The sequence below is a fragment of the Gadus morhua genome, chromosome 8 (assembly GCF_902167405.1).
Source record: "Gadus morhua chromosome 8, gadMor3.0, whole genome shotgun sequence".
Lineage (NCBI taxonomy): Eukaryota > Metazoa > Chordata > Actinopteri > Gadiformes > Gadidae > Gadus > Gadus morhua.
This window is the reverse complement of record NC_044055.1, coordinates 2,906,119-2,916,383: the sequence shown is the minus strand read 5'-3', so window position 1 is coordinate 2,916,383 and position 10,265 is coordinate 2,906,119. Positions and strand designations below refer to the sequence as shown.

General features: G+C 43.2%; 1 protein-coding gene across 5 annotated transcripts in view; it reads right to left on the bottom strand.

Moving 5' to 3' along the window:
* Positions 1-965: 965 nt before the first annotated feature.
* LOC115548603 (contactin-associated protein-like 4) overlaps positions 966-10,265 on the bottom strand; it is a 172,419-nt gene continuing 163,119 nt past the window's right edge. For 4 of the 5 annotated variants that reach the window (XM_030363353.1, XM_030363354.1, XM_030363351.1 and 1 more), the window contains 4 exons: positions 9,359-9,446; positions 4,591-4,809; positions 3,865-3,936; positions 966-2,954 (listed from right to left, as the gene is read on the bottom strand). In XM_030363353.1, the coding sequence (XP_030219213.1) occupies positions 2,758-2,954; positions 3,865-3,936; positions 4,591-4,809; positions 9,359-9,446 (576 nt within the window). In that variant the 3' untranslated portion in view covers positions 966-2,757. The remainder of the gene's footprint in view (positions 2,955-3,864; positions 3,937-4,590; positions 4,810-9,358; positions 9,447-10,265) is intronic. The other variant, XM_030363355.1, reaches the window with a different exon arrangement.

Below are 10,265 nucleotides of genomic sequence, written 5' to 3'. Positions count from 1 at the left end.
TGTGTACTGTTTTAAATTTAGCATAGTTTCAGAGACCCTATTCAATAATGAAAACATGTTTTTTCTCAAACTCAAGAAATATTAAAACAATTATTTTGGGAAATACATATTTATATGAATAAATCCATTATGTTTGGAGAAAGCAGAGCAACTTCAACCTTGCTTGGGGTGGTAAGTGGGATGTTTTCTTTAGTGTTTCAGTGCTAGAATTGGTTTTCATTCAATCACAGATTTTTAAAGTGCTGCTTTTTAAGATGTGATAGGAAAACAGCCGAACAGAAAGAGATCCAGAACCAGAAAGGTCACAACAATAGATTCCAATCGAAGAAGTAGAAAATGAAAGAAAGTAGATCTATATCTATCTTTTGGTTATTCCTTATCTATATTTATATTTATAGTTTAGTTGAGCAGAAGAAAGTCAAAGAAATTACATACAGAGATATGGAGGCAGTTATGTTTCAGGGCACACTTCAAGTTAACTTTATATATTTTATCATATTAGTTTGGATTATCCCCCCCCCCTCTCCCCATGTATTTTTTAACCACTAAGATCTATAACAGATGAAGTCCCCCACAGCGATAAGAGCGCTATATCATGTTGTATTTATAACTGGACGGCAAAGCAAGGCAGCACTGAATCCCTGCTGAAAGGCAGATGCTGGCTTATTCATCTCATCCAAGACAATACCAAAGGAGCCCACTGGCCTGAGGCCCGCCCTGCTGATAACGAGGCAGATTCCTACCTTTGTTGTCTCTGAAAGATGTTGCCAATCTGCCAAATCCAATCCACATTTTTCTTCTAAAGGAGATATATTCGACTGTTTAATGAAATTTAAAAAAGTAATTGGAATATCAGATCGGTATTCGATATACTCTTAAGATTAGTTTCAGATGGAAAAACAGAATCAGTAACAAACCTCTTTAAAGATATGTTGTGCAAAAAAGTCATTCAGCCATAATTGTTTTTTGCATTTTTACAATTTTAATTTTGAACAAAAATAAAAGGTAACCCAAACAACTCAATTAACCCAAACATGCTAGAATCCAGACCAGTTCTAGCCTATCTTTTCCTCTGGCATGTCATTCTACAACACTTAACACACCAGCATCGTTAGTGCCAACACATTATCTTTTGAGTGTTGAATTCAAAATGTAGCGTTGACAGAAACGTAACACCGATCTACATCCCAGTTAAAACACATAAGATGATACTGCTGCACTTTCTTTTTTTATAGAAAAGCCTTTACCAACAGCAGCCATAGCCCGAAGCGTTGCACATTATCAAGTGATAATATCGGATTGTCTTTCTCCCCTACCTAAAATAGGATTAGAATTACCCCTGCCATGTATGCGAGAGCTGCCATAAAATGCACTGCAACTACTGTAATGTTCCAGTGAACTGCCAACTTTGCCTCAAAGCACATTTCAAAGCTCATGTGTTGTGGGAGAGCAGTGGCTCCTGTTTCTGGTGACCTGGGGGTTTGGACGGAGTTTTTTGACGACAACTTCTCGCACACCTCCAGCTCTGGTGACTTTTAAAGAATGTTTGGGGCTGTGGAAGCAACCTTTCCATCTTTCCCCATGCACGGTTGAGGAGAATCAATCCAGCCGAGTAAGTGAACAACAAAACAAACGGCTGACTTATGGCGTGCAATAGCCACAAGAACAAACAACAAGATTTATGTGGTGTACGGATTTTTTTTTTTTCTTCTACCCCTCATTAACTTTTCCTCCGTTCCTTTCCCATCTGGATCCAAGCCGAGATACGGTGATGTATGCCGCTTGATAAACAGCTGCTGGCCCTCCGCAACGCCGTTCACAGATGAAGAGATTTAAGGACAGCAAATTTGGGAAATATCTTCTCACTTTGAAGTCACGGCGGCTAAAACGTCTCATAATCCGCCTTCCACGGGAAGCGGTCCGCCTATCAAACCATTATGGATGTTAACACTTCAAAAGGCCATTTAATGTCACGTCGAGGCGGCACCCCTGGAGGGGGGCAAGGAGCCGCAGCCAGCCGTCGCGTCTCAGTGTTAAAAGCAATACCGTTCAAACGCTTTCAGGGGGCTTGACAACTGGGGCTCCCCGCAGGTGTTTGGCAGCTGCGTTAGACACACTTTAAAGCAATTGTATTATAAAGTGCCACGAGAGAAAGCGTTTGAAGTAAACTCCTCCTAAGTGCTGGCGGTAAATATTTACTCACCAACAGATGTTCCAGAATGAAAGAAGGAAACTCGGTGAGTGAAGAAGCGTTCGATCGCTTCCGCTCGTGGAAGGGACAGCCTCGATTACAATGAAACCAGCCTCCGACTTTCTTTCTTTTGGGAAATTTTTATGTATGAATCCATTTCTGAACACCGACTCCCTCTAGAACAACACCCCCTCTTTTTTGAACGCCACATTCTTAAAAATACCATTATACATATGCAACATTTCATTATAACAGCGAGAAATTAGACACATCTTGTTATAAAGACATTAATAAAATATTTACAATTTAAATATGTACAGTTTCAGAAACGGGAACATCAACACCTGTTTTGAGTCTAACACTTTCGCTATAGTTTGCAACGATATGTACACCTTTGACATGTAAACAACTGAAAACGAAGAAGAGGGGATCACCTCCAGGGACGGCATCTTGTTTAAACATCTGGATCTGTACCGCCACAAAACAACAAAAAGCTAAGGCGTGGCTGGGCACCCTTGTCTTATTCCTCAACAGTTTTGTACCACTGGGAGATCAAGGACTCCCAGTTAGATGAAGAACTCCTTGGCGGTTTCACTGGGGATGTTGTGTGAGTCGGGCTGGTCGGTGAAGGGGGACTCTGGGCTGTCCTCTGCTTTGGTTCTCTTCACCTCCGGGTTGCCGTAGGTCTCCTTCCTCCTGTAGAGGAACACGGCCACAACAGCCAGCCCCAACGCCGTCAGGAAGACGACCACCGCGATCACGCCTGCGACAGAGCGGGAGAGAAGTTTAATCAATTTTCGTATTCTCTTTGAACGTTGAAAGTGTGCAGAAGTAGGCGACAGTTGTGGGTCCTTTGAAAATGTCAATAGGAAAATGATGAATTTGTAAATTGGGTTCAAATCGGTATTCAAAACGATCATGGCTGTGGGGTATTGGTTTTCAACTCTTCAGACAAGATTTGCTGAAAGATGAAACACGACATCAATGCTTGTGTTCACTCTCCCAACATTTTAAAAAGAGCCAATTGGAGGAGTCAAGGAGAGCGAGAGTGAGAGTGAGAGTCATTTCCAGGAAGTCAGTCTTGATCAACAGCCCGATCGTTTTGGTTAAAGCAATTAAAAGGGTTTGTTTTGGGGGACTTTTAAAGATGTAAAACCATGAATAAACTCCTTTTTCCACACCTGGCGTGTCACACTGAATTCCATATGGAAATCAAAAAGTTTACAAAGACATACGGGATCTTAACCGCTTTATTCTGCTGCTGTTCATGTTCCCATGAGGAGGGTGATGGAGAAAGCCTTGGCATTAAACATTAAAACATTATGCTACTTTGGGCGTGGTACACAACAGCAAAGAAGGTCATCTTTTTTAAATGTATATTATTATGTTATTATTATAATCCACGACTGGGTGCCACTTATTTACTTTCGGTTGCCTGGTTACTAATGTTTTCAGGTTACTTATATAAGGCTGCGAAATGTAAAGTTGCGTCATTTGTTAGCGACTAACTCATAGAGCTAAATGGCAAGCCATTATTTGGTGCAATCGGTGTGAGCTCTGGTTAGTTAGTTTAATGGGGGACGCATATAAAATTAGCAGGGAGGGAAATGGTAAACCGTTTGAACTGACTGTCGTCATGGAAACAATGATGCAAAACATGTTGGGTACTGTACCTCCAATCAGGGCAGAGTCAGTCCGAACGGAATTGACTAAAGGTTGACCTGTATTCACAGAACCGGACTGGTCTACCGGGAGCAAGAGAGAGGGGATACGGCAGCGAGGATGACGAAGAAGAAGAAGAAGAAGAAGAATGGAAAAGATACAGAAGAGAATCACCAAAATAAATAAATAAATAAAATGGCAGAAGAATATCAAGGGCAATGAAAAACAGAGGGCGGGGGGGGGGGGGGGGGGGGGGGGGGGGAGAAAGAAGACAGAGAAGTTAAGAAATTTGAGGACAACAGAGAAACAGTGTCAGAGCCTCCCCCATCAGGGCTGAAGGGGCCCATTAGATACACCCGCACTGGTCCAAATGGCTCTCGTAAGGAGGCTCCAAGCTACACGCCACCAGGGGATATGAAACTAAGTGGAAACTGCCTTCCACAATAATTGACTCTGCCTAATTATTTTTGTCCTTATCCCAAACAAGGCTTGTCTCTGTACCTAATGAGCCCATCACCATCGATGGAATGGTGGCATGAATACAATAAAAAAATAAATAAAAGACTAACATCATTGCAATAATTGTTTTTAAAGAACCATCTAGAACTGCATCGGGGAATGTTTTACTTCGGAAAAAAGAGATACTCTGGAAAACATCTAGATCAGGTTTGAAAAACAGATTTTTATAAATACAATTGAATAATACTAAGAACACTATGTTAACTCCGCCCTCTTACCTGATAGGTGGTGTGTGTTCTCTGCAGCGTCGGCATTGGTCGGGGCCGAGGAGCCGCACTGGGACTGGACCAATGGGCCGCTGATGGCCACGGGGCTGGTGTCCGGGTGGAGCAGAGCTGCTTTGAGCGGACTGATGGAGTTGAACTGAACCACCGACAGACAGCCGGTGAAGCCCAGCGAGGCAAGGCGAGCCAGCTCAGGATCCAGCTCATCAGACTCTAGGGAGGGAGGGAGGGAGGGAGGGAGAGGGAGAGAGAGAGAGAGAGAGAGAGAGAGAGAGAGAGAGACAGAGACAGAGACAGAGACAGAGAGAGAGAGAGAGAGAGAGAGAGAGGGAGAGAGAGAGAGAGAGAGAGAGAGAGAGAGAGAGAGAGAGAGAGAGAGAGAGAGAGGGAGAGAGAGAACACTGTGATTTATAGTAATTAAATTACCACCGATTACTCGCAGGATTGTTATTCCTGTAATACCACCAAATCCGTAATTGTCCAACAACCAAAGAGCAGGTTAATGTGGGGGGTAAAGGAGACAGCCTTTTAAAATAAGGGGAACAAAATAACAGTTACAATTAAGTTTAACACTAATGAGTAAACAAGTCATTTCACGGCACAATGAATCTAGGAAAGGGCAACGATGCTATTTAAATGCATTAGCGAACTCTGAGAGCTAGGAGCGGGTAGCGTGTGTCGTATCCTGTGTCAGTCAGGAGTGGAGGAAGAGTGACAACGCACGGGCGAGCCTGGGTACATGGCCTCGAGCTTCGGTCAATTGTTAGGATTTCTGAACGAATATTCAAATATTCAGAGAAGAAGTAGAAATAGTAAATCCATAGTGTGTGCATCTTTGCCTCCCTGAATCTGTGCCAATGAGAGAATTGTGTTGTTCTCAACTTGACGTTTTTTTCTCCAGTGTTATTTTAATGATGCAAAATGCTAAATTACAACGTCCCGTAGGATTGCATGCGTGGACGCCATCGGCTTGCGGATCCACTCATGGGCCCTGTTATGGAAGAGACTCAGTGTAGCCTCAAGGTTTCCAAACACACTTCTCCCATAGTTTGAGAATAGGCCTGCTTCAAGGATCGTTCGTGCCATGCCTGGCCATGCATGGAGGAGGTCTCACGCGCTTAAATATTTATTTATTTTGTCCCTGGGATGTCATTGGGATTTTCAGACGAAATATAACCTAAGCTTCTTCCTGCGGTTCCCAAAGATGCATAGGCATGAAACCAAATTATGAATCCCCTTTTTTTGGTATATCTTTTTTTTCTTATAAAAAAACCTGAAACTTTAGAAGAAATATATATAAATACTTGAATATCCGACCTCGGCACATCACACATCACACACCAAACCAAAATACATTGAGAGTTCTGTCGCTGTAATCGCCACTGTCGCTTGTTGTTGCTGCTCATTTAAACTAAGTTTGAATTGCAGACTTCAACCATTAAAGCTACAATCAGCAATCCTTGTCTCAGGCCAATTTGTTTTGACCAAAATTGTGCTTCGGGTTGAGTCTTGTTCGACTACCGGCAATTGCTTTAAATAAGAATGCATGAGAAACATGAGACTCAATCACAACACAATTTAATCAGAACAAAGTGGGGTGAGCAGGAGCTGCTTGCTGACAGCCTTAACAGCAACTTTTTGGACCGATCCACAGAGAGCAGTGTGTCTGTTGCAGTCGTCCAAGCAGTGACTCTTCCTTTATTGCAAAGCGCCCCGTTATCGGTGAGTCACCCTTCTAGAACAAAAACAATCCTTCTGTTATTTACGGATTGCCTTATTGATTCTAGTTTTTTTTGTCTGGGGGTTTCTATTAACTAGCAATGACAGGACAGTGGCTCAAGGCTGTATTTAAGATTTCACAATTGATACCATAAAGTTATGGAGTAAAGTATATACATTAAACTAACAGACAGTCGGTGGATGTAGGAGAGCAATGCTGACAAGCCTCAACTCCCCTGTCCTTTTCAATTAAAAAGCCTCATACCCACGCATTGAAACACACACACGCACGCACGCACGCACACACACACACACAGTAATTACTGTAGATTGAGTGTTATTGATTTGTTTCCAAGTGTTTGTCATTCCACCAGGCAAGTACATCAACTACATCATCAGTACATGTCGATCAGTTTCACTCTTCATTACAGGCTAGAGCAATTATACACATCCCCATCATAAGGCTCTTTGGCTCTCACACACACGCAGGCCGGTAATTGCCCAGTTTTGTGAGTCCACTTTGTGATATATAACTGGGCAGAAAGTCTGTCGGCCTGTTCTGAGTGAGAGAAAGTGAGGGTGAGAGTAGAGAGAGATACATTTTGGACTTCTAATAAATACACCACTCTACACCAAACAAGGCCTGGGAACACTGACCCTGTCAAATATTTTTTCTCCCCGTGTCCTAATCATGTTGAAACAATTTGAGTAGCCATGTGTTATACTTTAAGCCTGTAAATCTGCAGTGCTGAACTCACAATAGTTTATCAGATTAAAGTAAATATAGTCTATACAGAAACATCTCTCTATCATGACATAGGGAAAGCAAAAGCATTGTACTGGGTTCTTTGGTTTCAAGTCCAGTGATTGGATCAGCAAGTCATGTGACATCTGGGAGTGGCCCAGTTCTAACGGAAGCTGATTGGCAGCAGTGACACACAAAATATAATGGTTTTTCACTTTAAGCAAATACATCAACCGGTATACCATTTAGAGCAGAGCTCTTCAACAGGGGGTCCGCGACCCCTAGGGGGTCCGCGGAGGTACTGCAGGGGGGTCGCGAAAGTTTTTGTTGATTAGACATTTTTTTTAGATTCCCCCCTGCAATTCTTTCCACAAATCGAAATGTCTTTAACTACACATTAACATGAATCCAACACATTAGCCGCGTTTACATGGACACTTTTGATCCGATGGAGAGAGCTTTCCTCTGCCTGCTCCTTCAATTAAGAAGAAGGATAGTTTAATATGAAACACAATTTTATACAATATATAAGTAGGGGGTCCCCGCTCCATCTCTCCGTCAGTTTGGGGGTCCTTGGCCGGGAAAACGTTGAAGACCCCTGATTTAGAGGCATGGGGAAACTAAAGAACTGGATTAAGAACCAGGAACAGTGTTCTGCCTGCACAATGTACGTTTTCCCAGGTGCAACACTGGTGTGAGTTGTAGCTACAGTTATAGCTATTTCATTTTCCGATGACAGTTACTGTCGTATGACATTTTCAACCAGCGGCAAAGGGGCAGGCAGTTGGGGGAAGTTCAAAAGTGGACCAGACTGACAATTCCCTAGATGGATTTGGAACGAATAGGAAACTTTCTAGCTCAGATCTTTTTTAAAGTGAAAATGCACCTGGTACTGGTTTAGCGATGATTTATCCATTTAAGAAAGCAGCAGTTAGGCGGTATTGTATAAATTCCTCATTTGGACCTGTTTGGGCCATTGTGTTCACAGCGTGGCTCCAGAACACGTCCCACGAGAAGAGAAGCAGGGTGCTGGCGATGGTCCTACCCCAGAATGGCTCCACAGAGTGGGACTAGGTTTCCTTGGTTGGAAGGGGCTCTAAAGGAGCCAACGCACCAGCCACTCACTGCTGTTTTTAATGTCTCCCACAACAAGGACAACGGATGCATGCCGACTGTAATTATGACCATCAACAGGGGAGAAGTGGCTTATTTTGCCTTCAGCCCAGTCAGACGCGACCGCATCAATATAAGGGATACATTATTCAACAGTGAAGAGATAACCCTCGAGGAGAAGATAGCTCACTGGCGTCGTTCGTCTCCTCGGCGCAGGCTGAAGAAGGTTGTCTTCTGAGGGGCTTGTTAACAAACCCAACCGCCTACTCTTGCTTTTTTGGGCTATATTTTCCCCCCTGTCTAGGTCAACTAGTAAGACACAACAGAATCCCTTAAAAGAGAAACAATACAACACTGAGTAACAAAAAGTACATATGAAGATGGTTGTGTGACTGACCTCGTATCAGCCAGATTTATGCTACAAGGTATGAATATCGGACATCATTAAAGGAATCTAATTCTCCAGCCTCACTTGACAAACAATAACACACAAGGACACAACTGCATTCTGCAACTGCTGCCGCAGTTACAACCAAAACAAAAAGTAACCCATTGAATCTGTTTCGTCTGCGCTATCTGTTTCAGCATGCAGAAATCTTCATTGTTAGCAACATGCTCCGATGTACTGATTAACCGAAATGTGGCCCGTTGAATGACTTTAACGTCGATCTGCAACATGCTTTTGTATGGTAATCCACAAAGGAACGCGTGTATGGCAACGGCGAAGGCGCTGACAGCAACCCAGTCAGACATTATAGAGGAGATTGATGGCGGCCTAGCCCCATATTCAAACTTCAGTTTGCATCGCATTTGACTTTTAAGTCCTTCAGCACATCGGGGAAATCCCTGCACAGAATTTTAAGTGTAACGTGATTACTCTCGTGGGAGTGAGGAACCAGTGAAAAGCAATCCCACTTTACTTTGTTGTTCTCCTACAGCAGTTGCTCATTTACATCTTAGACGGTTGAAGTGCTTTCATTTAGACGACTTGAATGATGTTGTCGTCCGGTCCGCCAAAACATTATCTATCTCTTTAAGATTCCATTATGACGTCCGCACAATGTTTGACAGGTTGATAACGGTATGCCAAGTGTTTGTCTGTACGTGTTTGTGTGCATGTCTGTTTAATAATTCACAGGGTGCTTTGAATCCCTGTAAGTCTGATGCCTCAGACCTTGTACTAACCGGAGACTCTGCCCAGGACTAAAGCCTTGATGGTGTTGAATTCCCCATCAGCTGTCAGGTTGAAGTCTTCTCTGGGGTTCTGGTCAACCTATGAGCAAAACAGCACAAACAGATTATAGAAAAGATTACATTCATGCAGAATATTCTATTTAGCAGCGTGCGTAATCGCAGAGAATACAACCACTTCATAATAATTATGCTTTAGACAAACATGTCTTTCTTTGATTGTATATTGAACTACAGGTACAACTATTACGTTTTTCACCAAAAAGGGTCATTGTTGTAATGGATGTATTTCATTATGTATTGTGGTCTTATCCTTTTGTAGTCCTTGTTTTCAGTTCTCACCACGACATTGAAAAAAGAGACCTGGGTCTCAAAGGGGCTTCCTTCCAAATAAAATAAACTTTCTAGAATAAAACCAGTAGAACGCTTCGCGAGATTCAAAAGTCCCCTGTTTCTCCCAACATCTGAGGTGACTTTCCGGTAGATACCAGTGTGCTGCTGTGCCACTGCCACAAGCCAAAGGGTTGGTTCCCCTAACCTGCCTCGCTGTAGCTGAACCAAATAATACACCTGTCATTTCATTGCCACTGCTGTGCTGGGAACACACTGGGAACCATTACCAGTAGACCGTCGTCCAACGGGCAGATTGTTGTGTCCCGGGGAGCGCATCTTATTTGGTGTGTGGGAAAACAATCTAGGCCCCTCATGTGGCCACGCTATTAAAACCGCGACCCGTGGCCCCTACGACCCACTGATTGGCCCTGCGCTCCGGCCCCTCGTACACTAGCGAGGGGAAATGGAGGAAATAAACTCAGTGATGCATGAGCATCACCCTGGGTCCGTTTAATATTCAATATCCATTTCACATGCGACATTGTGCATTCAGCGGCGGAACAGCGAT